Here is an 18572-nt window from a genome sequence, read left to right as displayed (position 1 = left end):
CGGACTTTTCCTTCCTTGCAATTTTCAATTTTGATTTCTTCCCGTATTGATATAATCAGAGGAGATTTTTGTGAACATTGTCCTGAATTTGATCCTTGAAATATGTTCTTTTGTTTGTTGATTGGCCCCCCATCTCCTTGTTTTTGCAAAATTATTTGAAAATGTACTAGCTTTTACTGTTTTCATCTCATATTGATATGCTGGTTCGTTTGTGGACACTACTTTTCCCTTATTTTTTTATTCCTTAAACCACATGTTTTGCTGGGTGACCTTGTCAATTTTCAATACCCAAGTTCCAAAATGTTCTTGTTTGGTGTGCAGGAATCTTCAAAATTTTCTTAGTGTTCTGATTCACAATAGGACGGACTGACTGACTGACTTGACTGACTACAAGAAGAGAGATTTGTTTAAGTCTCCAGATGTGTTCTTTTAACAAGTAAGGAAAATGGGTGGCTGCATTTCAACTAGTGCACAGAGCAATTTCAGTAATGGACAGAAGGATTCTTCTTCCTTCAACTCTTGCATGGGTATTGGGTTGTGTAGGTTGAAGCGAGATTGTAAACCATTTGATGATCATGTCTCACAAGCACAATATTTGTCCTCAATTCCTAACCGGATATTCACAAACGGGAGAAGCCAAACTTCATGCATATTCACTCAGCAGGGACGTAAGGGAGTAAATCAGGATGCAATGATTGTCTGGGAAGTAAGTATGGTGCTGTTTAGAGATTTTATACACTTCCTCCTTATATACTTATTGGCTACTGAACTTGTTGTTTTAAGCTTCTGTAGGATTTTATTTCCGATGATGTGACTTTCTGCGGAGTCTTTGATGGTCATGGTCCATATGGTCATATTGTATCTCGCAAAGTAAGGGATGCATTGCCATTAAAGTTATCATCATTTTTCAATGCTTATGAATCAAAGCAAAACGGTTCTGGTAGTGCACTTTGTGTTGGACATCCAAAGAAGGCAGAGAGGGGAATTGATGATGGAAGTACTGTGGAGGATGATGAAGTTGAATTGTTATGGAGAGAAGTGTTTCTTAAATCATACAAGGAAATGGATAAAGAACTCAGATCCCATCGTCACGTGGATTGCTTCTGCAGTGGTAGCACTGCTGTCACTGTGCTGAAGCAGGTATCCTAAAATTGGTTTCTTTCTATCTTCCATTTTTGTTTCTTCTTAATAATTGTATTCATCCATCCATATTGTTGTGTAAATAAATGCAAGGGATCAAATCTTTTCATGGGATATATTGGAGATTCTAGAGCAATAATGGGATCTAAGGACAGTAATGATGATTCCATGGTGGCAATTCAATTGACTGTTGATCTAAAGCCAGACTTGCCAAGTATGTTGATGATAATGTTGTTATTTGTTTCTTGTTTGGATGTGATCATGTGAGTGAATATTTGTTGATCCGACTAACAGGGGAAGCTGAAAGGATAAAACGCTGTAAAGGAAGGGTGTTTGCATTGCAAGATGAGCCTGAAGTGTCACGGGTTTGGTTGCCTTTTGATGATGCCCCTGGTTTAGCAATGGCCAGGGCATTTGGCGATTTCTGTCTAAAGGAATATGGAGTCATTTCAGTTCCTGAATTTTCTCATCGGGTTCTTACAGATAGAGATAAATTTGTTGTTCTTGCGTCGGATGGGGTAAATGTCTTTTTCTCAGGATGGCTTGGTATGTATATGACATGCCAAACAAGGCCTTAGCTTTTGTATTTGCTGCAGATTTGGGATGTCTTGAGCAATGAAGAGGTGGTTGAGATAGTATCATCAGTTTCAACTAGGTCATCAGCAGCTAAGGTCATAGTTGAATCTGCAGCCAGAGAATGGAAATCAAAATACCCAACATCGAAGATGGATGATTGTGCGGTTGTGTGTTTGTTCCTTGACGGAAAAATGGATTCTGAATCATCGGATTGCGAAGAACAAGGTTTCTCTTCAGCAACACTGCACAGCAACCATTCAGGCAATGTCATTGAATCAGAAGATGTCTATGAACCTTACCTTCAAAGAAACGTTACTGTAAGGTCAACCGAAGAAAATGATACATACAAACATCTAGTAGAAGCAGCAGCAGTAGCATCAGAAACGGGTGTCAAATCATCTCCAGGTTCTTGTGAAGATCACAATTGGTCAGGATTGGAAGGTGTTACACGAGTCAACTCAATCGTTCAACTTCCAAGATTTACCGGTGAACAATCCCCCAACTTAATTGAACTGTAGAAAAGTCTTCATAATTTTTTTTGTATGTATTGTTGTATGTATGTAGTATGGTCTGATTGTCTATCAGTTTGTGTGTATATTCATTCTGAGTGCAAGAAACAATATGATGTAACCTGGTTTAGACAGACAGAGTTCATCAAATGAAGTAAAGCAGACTGAAGATTGGTTTTCCCAGAATCAATCAATCAACAAATGAATGGCAAAGCCAGCTGCAGCAACTTGCAGGAATTCTTCTTCTTCTTCTTGAATGCATTTGTTATAAATTTTGACACTTGAGCTCTCAATGCAATGCTTATAATCTTTATTTTATAACTTGTTTGGTAGTTGATCAATTTCCTTTAGTCTTGGAGTGAATTAGTAAAACATACATCAGCAAGTTAATATGTTGATTCTTTTATTTTTGCAAGCCCTTTCCAAAAAAAAACATGAATGTGTGAGTATATAAAAAAGGAATTGGTGAATATGGAAACCAAAGAAATCAAGTATCATGAAATTGAGAAAAAGAAAAAAAAATGAGGTCCTACCGAGAATTGAACTCGGGTTACTGGATTCAGAGTCCAATGTCCTAACCGCTAGACCATAGGACCTTTTGTTTTAAATAAAACACCAATTCGGTTTTACCCACATTTATTTAAACTAACACTTTTTTATGCACTTTCAGTTTAAAAAAAAAAGGTATTTACTTCAAGCTTCTTCCCTTTGTAGTTAAACCCTAAACCTAATACACAGTTAGGTATTTACTTCAAGCTTCTTCCCTTTGTAGTTAAACCCTAAACCTAATACACAGTTACATATAGGAAAAAAGAATGGGAACTATTCTTTACAAGTTTACAAAGTTGATGAGTTTGTTAAACAAATTTGGAAGAAGAAAAACAAGAGTAATAAAAGGATATCAGTGGTTCATGTAAAACTAAGTCACTTCTTCTCAGTTTTTGTAATAAGGAAGGTCAGCTATATACGGAAGATTATATCACTAAAAATCTCTATATATAACATGTATCAATTTCCTTTCCAAAAAACATTATATATATATAGGTAAGATTATCACTAATAACATTCATCAATATCCTTAAAAAATCAGATGAAAAACCGAAAAAATATTTTTTATAAAAAAGATACGCCGTCTGTGGGAATCGAACCCACGACCACGTGGTTAAAAGCCACGCGCTCTACCAGCTGAGCTAAGACGGCTTGTTGTTTAAAACACTTATTGATATTACTTATCAAAATAAAATATTTTGGATTGTGGATGACTCCTTGAGTTTGAGAAAGATGATCTTGGCTTGGATGTGAGTTTTTTTTTTTTCTAAATACAAGTATCTTAGAATTTATTTTGAATGAGAGTTCTCTAAGCTTATAGGTCTGGAGCTAGACGAAGAGAAGTGAAATTCATTTCCTGAAGAAGTTGACTTGTAGTGAAAGAACTGGAGAGTTGAATTGATAATATCATGACTAGTTTGATCCCAATTTTGGTTGGTAAAAAACACCCAGAATTTCATATAAACTTGGAGCTTTATAATTTGTAATATCAAGAGTAACAATAGCTTGGAATAATTTTAGCCTAATTCAACTGGTTGATCTCTATTGGGTGCTATCAGTGTTCTTATCTAAGGTTTTGATAAAACTGTGTAAAAAAGGGTCTAGAGACAATTTCATTTGGTACTCCATAGCCGTGGCATTCATTGACCGTCTTGGGTGGTGTTTTTATCAAAACTTTCTTGGAGACAATTTCATTTGGTAAACCACTTATATTATTGTGTTACCCTTCTCACAAGGACCAGACTTGAATCTTTAGCTGCACAAACACCCAACAAAACACAATACACCTCTTTCTCCACAATGTCTTCTTACAAGCTTCAAACCGCAGGCCAAAAAATAAGCCAGACATAAAACAGCCTGATTCCTTCATTGACAAGGATGGAAGCTTTCTCATCCCAGGAATCGGCCGTTTCATTCTTCCACAACCAGACCAAAACCCTTTTGATTACAACCCCTTCACCGGCAACAACAATGGTGCCGGTGTTCCAAGAGGAGCAGTTGAGATTCCAGCTCCAGGAGCTGGTGGAACCACCCTTGAGCTTCTTCTTCCAATGTCTACTAATATTAATGTCTTGTTTTCTTTCTAAGGAATAAAACATATTACTACAATTTCTAGCTATGTTTCATTCCATGCAGAATGCTCTACTACTCTGTTCAATTTATTTAATCTGTTGTTTCTTTTATGTTTAAAAAAACAATGCAATGAATTGATGTTGCCATTTGCCAACCAACCAACCAACCAACCGTGTTCTTTCTACTCTGAAAAAACAATCATTTGTATAACATCTTTACCCAATGGAAACAAACAGAAATGATATTTTAAACTTGCGCCAATTCAAATAAATGCATTATACATGCTACAAAATAGTCTTTTCATACAGCCATCTGATCTGATAAGTAATAACTCAAGTTGCTCTTAACTCAATGAAAGCAAGGAGCTAATCCTGCAATAAAACCATCCAAATTACTTTGTTAACTCCTAAAAGTATAAGATTTATAAAAAACAAATAGCATTTACAGCAGAGCTTCCAATAAGTAATCACTAGACCACCTGCACTTCTATCCCTAGTTAGCCAACCAAACTAAACATGTGTTGAAAGGATGAAGCAAATTCAACTGTGTTTATGATTGTTATCTGCTGAAATGGAAGACATTCAACGGTGGAATGTCCGTGGAGTCTTTATAATCTTGGCAGACAAGTTCTCAAATTGAGCACACAAGTTAATTAGGGGTAATCTTAACATTCTTGATTCGTAACTTGTATAAATAGAATGTGGGAATTCTTGTACCAAGAACAGCATAATTTCAAGTCCCAAAAGCATGGTCAAGTGGTAAACTTGTTTGGATAGAGGGAAGACTAATGCAAGAAGATGTACAAGATGCATGACAATCTTGATCATTTTTTCATCTACACTAGATAGCCATAGAAGATGAAATAAAAGGATGGATAGGCTTTAGTGATGAGGTTCATTGTATTTCCTTTAATGAAATTACTCAATAAGTTCAGTCATGGCCAACATTGCATTTAGGTGATGACTGACAGTCAGTATCTGCATTTCAAGATTTCTCACCAGATCATGAACCCACAAAATTGAAAACAGGTTCGACATTCTGCAAGCTAAGTGTGACAAAACAGTAACAAAAGGAAGTAAATTTCGATCCCAATCGAAGAAGTACCATATGATTGAACAACTGAGATTCAGGAGAATTCAAATCTCAGCCTAAATGAATGTGCGTATATAAAGAAGGAAATGGTGAACCTGGTGGAGAATCATCAATTCTGGCATGAATCAGATACTTGTAGCCATCTTGGAGAGAATAAATACAAGGAAACCAAAGAAAATGAAGAGGAAAAGATAGTCCACGAACACAAAGAAGGATGTGGAACCATGATTCCTCTTCACAATCTTCTTCTTCTGCTGCTGTTGTTGCTGTTTCGGTTCATCAAATGCTTCAAGTTTCGCCATTGTGATGCTGTTTCGGTTCATGAAGATCTTTTCTTTACAGGTTGAGATATCAGATCTCGCACACAATTGAAGTTCTGTCCTGGACGAGGTTTTTTGTCCCTTTTCCTTACGTTGTTTAGTTCACGCGACTGGACATTATTAGTGAGGTCGAACGTAGAATAAAAGAAAAAGGAAAAAAAAAAAAATAGGTCCTACCGAGAATTGAACTCGGGTTACTGGATTCAGAGTCCAATGTCCTAACCGCTAGACCATAGGACCATTTGTTTTTCACTAATGTCTTTTGTAGTTTTCATTTAACGTTTTAAATTAAAGTGAAAGTCATTACTCATCCATCACTAAAAAGATAATAAACAATTTAAATTAATTTATTTTGTGAGGAAAATTTGTTGTGAGTAGTCTAGATTTATTGTGAAAATGGTTTTTCGATTAGATTTTGGGACGACATTTGGTGTAGTGTCAAATGTTTAGCTACGACGTATCATGAGTTTGTTTTCAATGTTATATAGAAATGTCATAGTTAAAGACATGTTTGATTATCGGTATAGTGATTTCGCTAGCCGAATTAGATATAAAAGTAGATTAAACATTATGAAGACTTCGTCCCATAATAAAATTTTACTTTTGTAGGACGCAAACAAGTGTTCATATCTGAACAAGACGTTATGCATTGACAATATATTAATAATTTCCAAGTATGATATTGCTACAAGTTATTCACTAAAATGATTTCATATAAAGAGTCAAAGATTTCATCCAAGATTTCATTTTTGGATAGAGCGTTATTCATGGTGAAATTTTAACGAATTATATGTGCTGAAAAAATGTTATATTATGGGTAGTCGTATGTGTCACGAAAAAGTTGAATCGGCAACTCACTTACTTTTATATTGTCCAAAAGTGGCTAGTATTTGAAGTATTTTGTGGAGCATTACTATGATTCATTGAGTGATGTCCAAATCTTTAGGTAGTTGCTGAGAAATTTAAATTGATATGGCTAATATAGCAGACCTACATATTTGGGTTACCAACCTAATTATTTTTTGATGGATTTATTTGTTAGAGAGAAATCGTCGAAATTTCAATGATCGTAGTTGTCTGATGTGTATCATTCATAATACTATTATTATGACGTTTTATGATACTCGTTTAGGAAAATCAGTTGAGTTTGTCGGGAGTTAATCATTCTTTCGGGAATTTACGAGCTTGATAAATTATTAACTATTAGTTTTCTTTTTTTATATAATATTTTGTAGTTGTGCTTAAACGAACGATATTTTCATTTTAATATATATGAACATATGAACATTAATATTATCTTTGTTGCATTATTTATTTATATATATATAAATGTGAAGTTGAGCTGGAAATGGAAAGGGGAAAAGTTGTTGTGGGATTACAAATTTGTATCAAAGAAAGAACAGATGAATTTATTGATTGAAATCAATGTGAAAGTTTTCAAAGTAAATGGGGCCAAAGAGATGCATTACCATATTGGCCAACTAAATCAAATATGGTGAATAGTTAACAATAATAATAAAATGTACATATTAACAATAACAAAAATTATTGTTGAAGAATTATAAGTTTATAACTCATAATTTAGTTAACAAAAGTAGATGAAAATTCAAACTTTCATGGTTTGTTTAATGAAAACACGTTGAAGAAGGTGAGAAGACTTTCAAGAGAAAAAATAATAAATAAATAACTCACTTATCATGATGAGAAGACTTGATAGAAAAAATAAAATGACTTTCTAGCATTGGAAGATTAATTATATATTTTTCTTTGTGAGGTGGTTTGAAGGAAATTAATTGATTATTATATTTCAAATTATAAAACAAGGTGATTCAGGAAAATGGAAATCAATCCAATCAAATTTGTAATAATTCCTAACATAAATTAAGTATTATACGTTTCTCTTTCAATTCATTCATATAAACCACTAACTTTATTAAAAAAAAAAATATTTTTCTTAATTATAATATTATATATCTCGATAATTTTTTGTTTTTTATAATACTAAAAAAAGTTATAAAAAATAGTTAATACTTAATAGGGCACATGGCTCCCAAACCATCCGGGTCAACTCATAGTACTGTATCCTTTCAAAATGTAACTGGATCAATGTGGATTAAAGTATTAAGAATTTTACTTATGTCATTTGTATTTTTGGCCGTAACCTAATTGATTGTATCTTATATTATAATATTGTAACATAATTACTCATTAAGTTTATTCCAATCAAATAATAATATGCAAATATATATCAAAAAATTAAGTATTAATTATGGTGAAGTCTTGTTAATTATATTTATAGCTTCTTTTGTTTTATTCATTTATAACTATGATTAACGCATTTATTTAATTTCGATTGTTTTAACATATATTTGTCAAGACAAATGTTTATTTATTTTACAACAAATTATGTAATCGTTCTATTATTGGGCTTTCTTTAATTATAAAACGTAAGTTGCCTTTTTTTTTCCTTTTTTTTTTTTAAATGGTACCAGATTCTATAAAGCACTTTCATTTGATTTGTCTTGGAATCTATATTTAATCATTGAAACTATCCACTTAATTTCAACATATTGTAACCTCCTAAATATAGTATCATATTTCTTTTATATTTTCTGATTATTTTAAATGCATTTCCATTAAATTGAGTCAATATAGTATATACATTGAATTCATTGTACATTTCCCAAATCGACTTATTTGATATAATAAGTTTTTTTTTTTAATAGTATTTTATCACAATTCTAATCATTATTTTTTAAAATTGAAAAAATGAGAGTAATTTTATTTATTTTTAATATAAAAAGTAAAAATAAATAAGATTAAAAAAATTAAAATTGCATAAAACTAATGATCAGTTGTGTCAAAATTTTAAATCGGACAAAAATAGGAATTTTCAAAGTAGGGATTATAATGTGAATATTAAATTAAGAAAATGATTGAACTAACTATATATATAACTTTCAAAATCTCCGGATTATCGAGTCAAGAGTTGTTGTTAATTTTGATATATGTGAGAATAAATAAACAACACTATTACATCTTAACGTAATTTTTTTCTCAATTTTATATCATTACTCGTGCAATATTAATTAAATATTAATTAAAGTCAACTGTTAGAAATCAATTGAAATAGTTTTGAAAATTCCTTTAAATTGTGGGCGGTACATTAGGTGGGAAAGTATGTTTGGTTATTATTATTATAATAATAATTCATGTGGTTACAAATAGAGATTTTAATAAGACCGTCATTAATCTTATCTGAAACTTAACTATATCATATATATTAATGATAAGTGACCTCGATAATTATATTAATGATAAGTGACAATGACATCATTCTTATAAAAAAAAAAACATCGACATCATTAAACCTGGCGAAGAATTTGAATCATGAGGAAACTCAAAGACTTGTACATTTAGTGCCTTGTTTGATGAATGATATTTATTTCAAATAACTCCTTCTCATATCATCAAATTATTCAAGAGGATAAATAAAAAAACAAATTAATCATTTAATTAACTACCCAAACAATTCCTTTTTTAATCAACAATTTTTTCATTAAATAATCAAAATTATGTCCAAATAACTTTACATCAAACAAGTCCTTGCTAGCTAGGTTAGTTATCTTCCTCCTAGCTAGTCTTCTTCTATATTATTAAAAAGAAGACTAAGACTCAATTAATGGGCACCATTCATCATTAATATCCGACTACAATATTCATGCATCTTCTAAGCAAAAACGAGGGTTTTTAAATATATTATTTATTTAAAAAGTAATAATTTGTGATGATGGTGAGAATATTAATAATTTTTTATTTGTAAAAAAAATTAAAATTAAAAATACTAATATATAATAATAAAATATAGACATTTAAATATTTAATTAGTAAATTAGGTAATATCTTTTAGTCTAGCAATAATAAAAAGTGGATACTATTATTAACCCTAGATTTTTGGGTTTTAACCCGTCAGGCGTCAAGTTTCGTGTCTGATTAAATGAATAAGTGTGTTTGTGGGCTATCTATTTAATCTGTTGTCTCATTTTTTTTTATTATTATGTTAGAATAACTCAAATCCAAACAACTAAAAGTATTATTTTTGCCAATAATTTAAGTATGCATGTAATTTTGATAGATGAATGAATGCTTAATTTATTCACATCAGCAGCTGTAATTCAAATATTTAATTGAGTCAATGGAGACTTGCTTTCATCATTATCATTTGACTTATTTAAATGGCAATACATGTAAGTTGTAACATGTATTATAATTTATATATGTATCTACCAGTATTCGAAATCAATTTGAATTCTAAAAAAAACAATTATCAAACAAAAGTAGTTCTTATTATAATATCTGATTCAAGACATGTTTTGAATCCAATCGAGAAGGAGCTTTAGATACAATTTCCTGCCCTCATATAACCCCCTATATGTGTTTTTTTATGTATGAACCCTAAATTTTTAATGTTGATTTTAGATCGATAATATTATTCAATATACCAATTAGTAATCAATGTGCAAAATTCTATTTATTTTTAATATCACATATATAGATTGTGTTAATATTTCTAATTAAAGATATTTGGAAACATCCAAGCAGATGCTGAATTTGAATTGACAAAATTAAATTTATTTTTTTGCCCAATCTATATTAGCTCGGACATTTTCAAATTGGACCAATTGTTTTTATAGGAAAATAATCTCAATAAATGTAACTAAAATCTGAAACAAAAAAACAATATAACAGTCTCATTCAAATTTTGAAATAATTATAATAAATAATATTAATATGTATTTTCTATATATATTATATACACGTGACTTTTAAAAATATTAGGCTGATTGGCAGTCTTTCTATCTATCTAGCTAACTGAGACACAATAATACCAGCCGCCACAGTTACAATTATTAGTTTATAAAATTTATTATAAAGGAAAATTCCAATTTAAAATATTTAAATTATTCATTAATTTTAAAATTAAGATTTTTAAATTTAAAAGACATGTCAGAATTAAAATAGTATTTATTTTGGCTAAGCGTAATTAGCCCGCTAATGACGTGGACTCCTTACAGCTGGAGTAAGAATTTGATGACCTGTTGATAAGACACGCGCGGAAGCAAAGCGCGTGGAGTTTCGTTCTTAACGTTCGTTTCCTCTCGAGTCCAAAACGAGCAGAAGATATGCTCTAATGGAGTGAATATATAGAGAGAGAGTAAGATAGAGAGAGAAGTAAAGCAAGAGAAGAGACGACGAAGTATCGTGCTGGTAACTTTGTGCTCGGTCCTTGAGAATCATCTGTGTTGTAACAGTGTAAGGAATAGGGATCCATTTACTCTATAAGATTTGAATCTTCAATGTTTCTCTAATTACGTGTGCTTGCTTCGTTTTCACTTGCTGATATCTCAATTAACGTGATTGCTTAATCTGCAGAAATGTTCATTCTCTGAAGTTTGATCTACATACAAATCATTTTCTCAGAGTTTGCAACTTTACGTGTAATTCTCTATTCTTATACCTCTATGTATATATATATGAACTTCTCAATTTGTTATTCCGAGATTTAATTTCATTGCACACAAGTTTTAATTAGAAAAAATGTGTTCCGCCTTCTGCAATTTTGTTTGTTGAAATGAACTATTAGCATTATTGATGTCAATTTCAGATGCGGAGTAGTTTTTCCTTGAAATTTATGTAAAGTGAGACAGACGGCTAAAAGGTTGAAAGTGAAGAAAAATGCGGATTCTTAGATCTGCAATAAATTTCCTGCATCAGGATATCAGTGCCAAGGTTTTCCTGGGATTTGTTCTGATCATTATTGCTGCTGCTCCCGTTTCTCTTGGATTAACAAATCCAACTGATGGTGAGACTAAATTCTTTCATACTTAATATGCATATTTGGATCAAAATGCAAGAACATGTAGCTCATCTGGTGAAGTATGTGTAGGAACTATTTCCTCTTTTTAACTGATATGATACTAATGGAATGTCATGAAATATGGGAAGTGATGATTACTTAAAGGGATTGCAACTTTGAATCATTTAATTGTTTTCCATGTTTCCATGTATAGCCATGAAAATAGTGCATATATGTGAGCATTCTTTGGTAAAAGAGCTAATTATCATCACAACATATAGTGAGAAATCTTCCTTAAGAGATAGAGATTAAGAGTGTATTTGTATTCTACCATACTTGTTGAGAATTGTGATTTGTGAGAGATCCTATTGAGAAAGAGGGACATACTGTAATTCTTTTGTTAATTTTACTTTTGTGACCGGGATTTATTCCTAACCTGAGAACTTTGACTATTAGGTAAGAGTGAGTAAGACTCTTTTCCACTTGACTTTGTGAGGTTATTGTAATTCTATTTTATAGTGAGATTTTCGACTAAACCGGGTCTGTGTGCTTTTCTTGTGGCATTTGAGAAGGTTTTTGTAACAAGGGTTAGGGTTGAGACGAAATGAGATCTAATGGCTTAAGTACACTTGAATAATCTTAAAGACAAAATATGCAAAATAGTCCCTAGAGTATTAGCTATGAGATAAATAGAATACACAAGTTAATTAGGGATACAACTGGTATTTTTGATTAATGATGTATATAATTGAAAGTAGACTTGTATAGGTCATGCATGAATTGATATGGTTTGATATTGAATTGCAGTTACTCTAGACCCTTATCATCTCCAATTCTCTCTAATTATTATATCCAGTTTTCCCATTTAAGATTTTGAATCGTACACAGTTTTCCACGTAAAATCTTGTTGTTGTTATTCTACTCTCTATACTTTCTTTCGCTTTCTCATAGTGCCTAGTTTGCATTACAGAAAAGGGAATTCAACTAGTTTATTCCTAAAAGTATGCTACTTGTTATTTGGGCATCAAGATTTCTATTCTTGGTCATCATGAAAATGACAAACCAGTTTGGAACTCAAACTTTGTCCTGTAATCCAAGGTTTTCTAATTCTTGTTACACTTAGTTAATAGTTCAGTAGCACTGTCTTGTAAACATTAATCAGTTGAAATTCCAACCAAGTGACTGTTTGTCTTGTAGTTACCGCAATCAACAATTTACTTATTGCACTTGGTTCCCCTATTCTTCCTGGATGGACTTCCTCTGGTGGAGATCCGTGTGGTGAGGCTTGGCAAGGAGTCAATTGTAATGATACAAACATAATTTCAATGTATGAGACCTTTTTCACATATTTTAGTTTGCCAATGCAGCCCTTTTTTAGCATCCCATCTTTAAAAGGTATTGTATTGCTTTTCAGAGTCCTCAATGTTGCTAATTTAAGAGGAGAATTGGGTGAGGACTTGGGTTCGTTTGCTTCTATAAGAACAATGTAAGTGTGATTCTCTGGAAAAACCTGGATACAAAAATCTTGGATCCCGAAATGTATATGTATGTGATTATGCTGGAAACTAAACTTAATCAGAGACATTCAGAAATTTATTGGCTGTTTCTCATATGGATGTGGATATAGAAACAAAAATTATAAGTGTTTTCAAATGGGACCAGTTTATAGTTCAATATCATATTATGTGACAGATGTGTCTATTATGCTATCTATTTTATCACTTTACACTTAATAATTGTTGCTTATGTTATTCATCCGTGTACTCTTCTCTGACAGTGATCTAAGCAACAACCACATAGGGGGCAACATCCCAACTGATCTTCCTAAAACCCTGCAGAACCTGTATGTAGTCAGTCAGTCCATCTCCATCATACCATGTCATTAACTCTGATAAAAAGCTGAAAATTCCTTCTTCTTTCTTCGTAACACATGACTGTCTTTACCTTTGGCAGTTTTCTTTCAGATAATCAGTTCACTGGAAGCATTCCAAGTTCTTTATCCTCTCTAATTCAGCTGTCAGCTGTGTAAGTTGTTTTACCTCTCTATTGTTGTTTCTATCTTATAGTTCTCAAGATTTGTGTTTTCTGCTGACCTGGTGCTTTCAGATCGTTAAATGACAACCAATTGAGTGGAGAACTACCTGATGCATTTGCCAGCCTTACAGAATTGGTCAATTTGTATGATCTCTCATCTGTTTAGCAAATATTTGCATGTATTAATTTGATAGACTTTTTTGGGGAACCATTACTTAAACTGTCATTGTCGTATATCAGTGATTTATCCAACAACAACTTGAGTGGAAATCTGCCATCTTCAATGGAGGGCTTGTCATCTCTGATGACCCTGTGAGTGTAGCTTAATCATTTAGAAAACATTTCTAGGTTTCTGATAATACATACTAACTTGAAGATTTTTATAGCCGATTGCAGAATAACCAGCTTTCTGGAACTCTTGATGTGCTACAAGATCTTCCTTTGAGAGATTTGTAACTCCCCCCTTCTCCCCTTCCCACTTTTACAGATTTAGCAAGAAAATGTTTATTTTTTCTGCAAAATGAACTAAACTCTTCTTTAAAATAAAAAACAGGAATGTTGAGAATAATCAGTTCAATGGACCAATTCCAGATAAGATGCTGAGCATTCCTACTTTCAAGTAAGAATTTCCATTGGTAACAAATGAAATGCTTTTTCTCCAATTTTTCATTGTTCATAGCATTTATTTTCCCATTTCTTTCTACTAATGCAGAATAGACGGGAATCCACTCAATGGCTCCGCCTCTCCTCCATTACCTTCACCAACATCCACTACACCACCGGCTCCTCCATTACCTTCACCAACATCCACTACACAACCGGCTCCTCCATTACCATCACCAACATCCACTACACCACCGGCTCCTCCATTACCTCCGTTTTGGGGGGCACCAACTTCTGAAGGAAGTCCTGGGAAGCAAACGCCTAGAAATCAGACTGATGTACCATCTGTTACAGAGGGATCAAATTCAAGAAGCTCAAAGAAAGGCTCAAGTGTCAAGAGGACAGTCTTGATAACAATCGGTGTTGTATTAGGGTTTATACTTTTGTTACTGGCACTATTACTTCTCCTACCATCTTGTCGTAGGAGGCAAGCTAGGGATAGAATATCCAGACCGCATGAAATAGCTCCTTATGTTGGGAATAGAGATTTTATTGGAGATAGTGGATTTTCATTACCATCTAGCAACAACCAAATAGAAAAAGGTAAATGATTTTCCTCGGTTTCCATTTTGTCTCTGTATATTTACTTGAAGAAGAATATTTTTTACAGTTCCACCTGTGGTGGCGGTTACAAGGAACAAGGAGGATGTTGAATCAGGTACTAGAAGAACAAGCTGGGCTCCAAAGCCAAGGAATGAGCCAGAGCCAAATGTACAAAGAACAAATGCAATACCAAAGCCAAGGAATGAGCCAGAGCCAAATGTACAAAGAACAAATGCAATACCAAAGCGTGATAGACATGAAATAGATATGAACAGATTTGAAATTGATTCATTGCTGCCTCCACCACTGCCGCCTCCACCTCCTCCACCACCACCGCCGCCTCCTCCTCCACCACCACCACCACCACCTGCCATTAAAAAGGTTGATTTAAAGGAAGATATTCTAGATGAAGTGCCAAAGGAGAGACCATCTGTCAAATCTTCACTTTATGTGAAGCCGTATAGTATTGCATCTCTTCAGCAATATACAAACAGTTTTTCTCAAGAGAATCTTATTGGCAGCGGCATGCTTGGAAATGTTTACAGGGCTGAGCTTCCTAATGGAAAGGTTTGATTTTACATAAAATTTAGTTTGGAGAAAGAAGTCAACCAAGATTTTTAATTTTCTTTTTCTCCGGATGCTTCTGCAGTTACTTGCTGTGAAGAAACTGGACAAACGGATTTGCAGTCAGCAGAAAGATGAAGATTTTCTTGATCTGGTGAACAACATTGACCAAATACGTCACGCCAATGTGGTTGAGCTGATGGGCTACTGTAGTGAGCACGGTCAGAGACTTCTCATCTATGAATACTGCAGCTGCGGGACTCTGCAAGATGCTTTGCACTCGAGTGACGAATTTAAGAAAGAACTATCATGGAACGGGCGCATCAGAATGGCTCTTGGAACTGCAAGAGCCTTAGAGTAAGTGAAGTAATTGTTAGCTTTGTTGAGTTTAAATGATTGTGTAGTAATCTGATTTGCAGTTATTTTTCTGTTTTTGAAGAACCCATTTGGGAACACTTTTTTTTGTTTGGGGATACAGATGAGAAACCATCAACTAAAAAAACATATATATTTACTGTTTCTCATCTGGATCCGGATTCAGATCCAAAACACAAATTGTTTTGAAATGAGCTCATTTATTTAATAAATCGGAGTCTCTAAAGGTCTTTTGGTGAATGAAGGTACCTGCACGAGGTCTGCGAGCCACCTTTTATTCACAGGAACATCAAATCTGCAAACATTCTCCTAGACGATGAGCTTTCCGTGCATGTATCAGATTGCGGTTTGGCTCCCTTGATATCAGCTGGTTCTGTGAGTCAGGTAATTCTCCAAATATTAAGACGGAGTAGGTTAAAGAAGGAAGAAAGATTGACATTGATAAATTTTAATTAATTTTGTGGTTAATGAAAAATACTACTTTGCTGCATCTTGTCATCAGCTGTCAGGACAACTCCTTTCGACCTATGGTTATGGAGCTCCAGAGTTCGAGTCAGGTGTTTATACTGTGATGAGCGACGTTTACAGCTTTGGAGTGGTGATGCTAGAGCTGTTAACTGGTAGACAGTCTCATGACAGGTATTTCATTATTTGAAAATAAAACTCGTTTCAAATACAAATTATTTTTCTTAATTTCTATGGTACAAAAATATATAGCACGCGAATTAGGGGAGAACAATTCCTGGTGAGATGGGCAGTACCTCAGCTTCATGATATAGAATTATTATCGAGAATGGTTGATCCTGCATTAGCTGGGCAGTACAATGCTAAATCACTTTCGCGTTTCGCTGACATCATATCACGATGTGTTCAGGTTAGTGTCGAATCATCATGATAGGAAATGAATTCTCTTTGTAGAGATATCTTAATAACAATCTTGAGGATTCTTTCAATATGCAGACTGAACCTGGATTTAGACCGCCCATGTCTGAAGTAGTTCAGGACCTCATACAAATGTTACGTAAGGACTCTCCAGACCGATACGATAATGAGTTTGAGTAATAGTCTCTTAAAGGCTTAAACACGGGCAGCTATAGAGAAAGGAATGCAATCCAAGTGGGGGGTATTTCCTGTATGTGATTATTATTCATTGAATGAACATTGGTGTAGACAACAACAAGTAAATGCATTGATCCCAACCATATTTTTGTACCACAAGCTAGCTAGCTAGTAATAATAAAATACCTCAACCAATAATAATATGGTAATTTATTTATAGTAAATGATAGAATATTTATTAATTGTTTTGATTAATGATCCCCTGCAAGAAATCTCTAATCTTTGGGATGTCAATTGTGTGTTGTTGTCCTCCTTCTTGTGGAATTAAACAGCAAGTAAAAAGCATGGTTCCTCGGCAGGTAGTCATGGTTATGTCTGAAAAGTTGAAGCCATGAGCAACCATGGTAATGGCATCCATCAATTTATAAAAGCAACCTGTAGTTTCCTTCTTTTGCACCAACTTTACCCACACCTTGTTCCCTTCAAGTTCAGCCACTGTCACCTCCGACTGCAGTTCCGCATCTTTAGATATGGCGGTTAATGTCTTGTTCTGTTTTTGTAGTACTTTAGCATCACAAATGATGGTATTGGTTCCCGATTCACGATCATCATCAGCAACAAGAAGCTGATCGCTGAGATCCCCTGCGTGCCTCTGCAACTCCTTGATATATGTTATTGCGTCCGTGATTATGCTTGCTTTGTTCATCTGAATACATTATGATCGAATTAAAATCAATGAGATTTAACACAATTACTCATGTTGTTCTTTACTTACGTTTGTGATAATTGGGACTAATGATCGGAGTTCGAGAAGCCGTCCACTGAGTTTCTCGCGGCGACGCCTCTCCGCCATGAGATTCTTGGCTGCATGATGGCCGTCACCACCGCTGGCGTGAGAACTGAGCCGCCCCCCACCTCCCATTTGGATCAGTGCTTCATGAGAAGAGCAACATTAATTTATCATGTAGCCTTCTTTCTTTCACACACAGAATGGGAAACAGAGAAGAATCTTTTTCTGTTGTGAAAAAGTCAAAAGTGAAAATGTTGGTTTTTTTTTTTTTTTTACTTTTTATTCAAAACAATTAAATGCATTATATATACTCATTCAATTAAAAAAATTATTCAAATCATCCACACATATTCAACAACAATAAAAATAATTCAATTCATACATTTTTATTCTTTTTTAAAAAATCGATCCTTGGTAGATTGTGTTGGATCCTTTATTAAATAGGTTCTATACTGTATAACAACAAAAATTAGAGCAAACATATAATAACGAATTCTAAATTGTAACTAAGTCTCACCCATTGGTTCTATACCGGATTCATAACTAGAGAATATCAACAACTTGGAACCTTCATGTTCTGTTTTATGTTTTATTTAATGTTTGCTCAATTACTCGTTTACCCTGCAAATCCAATGTAAGCATTGGAAAAGAAGAAGACTTTTTTCTTCTTTCCTATATATAACTTTAAAGAAAGAGACTTTTTGTTATGATTTAGTAATGTCTATTTTTTTTTTTAAAAAAAGTGATAGTTTTAATATATATATATATACTTACTTGATTAGCAAAAAAAAAAAAAAAAAAACTAACATACACTCAAAGGTATGCATGCATGTGTGGGATTCTTCATGCATAATATACTCTCTTTTTCTTTCTTTCTCACACACATTTTGCTTCCCCTTTCATTCCACATGGTTTTGTCTAATTAAATC

At 33.4% G+C, this 18572-nt stretch overlaps 3 protein-coding genes, 1 long non-coding RNA gene and 3 other non-coding genes across 7 annotated transcripts; 2 read left to right on the top strand and 5 right to left on the bottom strand.

The window, feature by feature from the left end:
- Positions 1–291: 291 nt before the first annotated feature.
- Positions 292–2540, top strand: LOC124926009 (probable protein phosphatase 2C 52). Its single transcript, XM_047466164.1, has 5 exons — positions 292–706; positions 793–1140; positions 1234–1354; positions 1435–1658; positions 1737–2540. The coding sequence occupies exons 1-5, from the start codon at positions 446–448 to the stop codon at positions 2232–2234; spliced, it is 1452 nt and encodes a 483-aa protein (XP_047322120.1). The 5' UTR covers positions 292–445; the 3' UTR covers positions 2235–2540.
- A 209-nt stretch (positions 2541–2749) lies between these two features.
- Positions 2750–2821, bottom strand: TRNAQ-CUG. The gene has a single exon. It is a non-coding gene; the product is annotated as a tRNA-Gln (tRNA).
- A 531-nt stretch (positions 2822–3352) lies between these two features.
- TRNAK-UUU lies at positions 3353–3425 on the bottom strand. Its single transcript has one exon. It is a non-coding gene; the product is annotated as a tRNA-Lys (tRNA).
- Positions 3426–4471: 1046 nt separating this feature from the next.
- On the bottom strand, positions 4472–5880 carry LOC124927365. The gene is made up of 2 exons (XR_007098405.1): positions 5534–5880; positions 4472–4717 (listed from the first exon to the last, which is right to left on the bottom strand). It is a non-coding gene; the product is annotated as an uncharacterized LOC124927365 (long non-coding RNA).
- Positions 5881–5926: 46 nt separating this feature from the next.
- TRNAQ-CUG lies at positions 5927–5998 on the bottom strand. The gene has a single exon. It is a non-coding gene; the product is annotated as a tRNA-Gln (tRNA).
- Positions 5999–10931: 4933 nt separating this feature from the next.
- Positions 10932–17077, top strand: LOC124924609 (protein STRUBBELIG-RECEPTOR FAMILY 3-like). Its single transcript, XM_047464622.1, has 18 exons — positions 10932–11071; positions 11192–11256; positions 11424–11621; positions 12813–12942; positions 13030–13101; positions 13393–13458; positions 13569–13640; positions 13722–13793; positions 13890–13961; positions 14036–14101; positions 14203–14268; positions 14362–14855; positions 14923–15422; positions 15505–15776; positions 16040–16178; positions 16297–16433; positions 16512–16668; positions 16755–17077. Exons 3-18 carry the CDS (start codon positions 11495–11497, stop codon positions 16854–16856), a joined length of 2544 nt encoding a protein of 847 aa, XP_047320578.1. The 5' UTR covers positions 10932–11071; positions 11192–11256; positions 11424–11494; the 3' UTR covers positions 16857–17077.
- A 14-nt stretch (positions 17078–17091) lies between these two features.
- LOC124924610 (transcription factor DYT1-like) lies at positions 17092–17934 on the bottom strand. Its single transcript, XM_047464623.1, has 2 exons — positions 17629–17934; positions 17092–17559 (listed from the first exon to the last, which is right to left on the bottom strand). Exons 1-2 carry the CDS (start codon positions 17773–17775, stop codon positions 17092–17094), a joined length of 615 nt encoding a protein of 204 aa, XP_047320579.1. The 5' UTR covers positions 17776–17934.
- Positions 17935–18572: the final 638 nt, after the last annotated feature.

This window comes from Impatiens glandulifera, chromosome 2, assembly GCF_907164915.1.
Source record: "Impatiens glandulifera chromosome 2, dImpGla2.1, whole genome shotgun sequence".
Taxonomy (NCBI): domain Eukaryota; kingdom Viridiplantae; phylum Streptophyta; class Magnoliopsida; order Ericales; family Balsaminaceae; genus Impatiens; species Impatiens glandulifera.
Note: the sequence above shows the minus strand (reverse complement) of the source record. Positions and strands in the feature narration are given on the sequence as shown.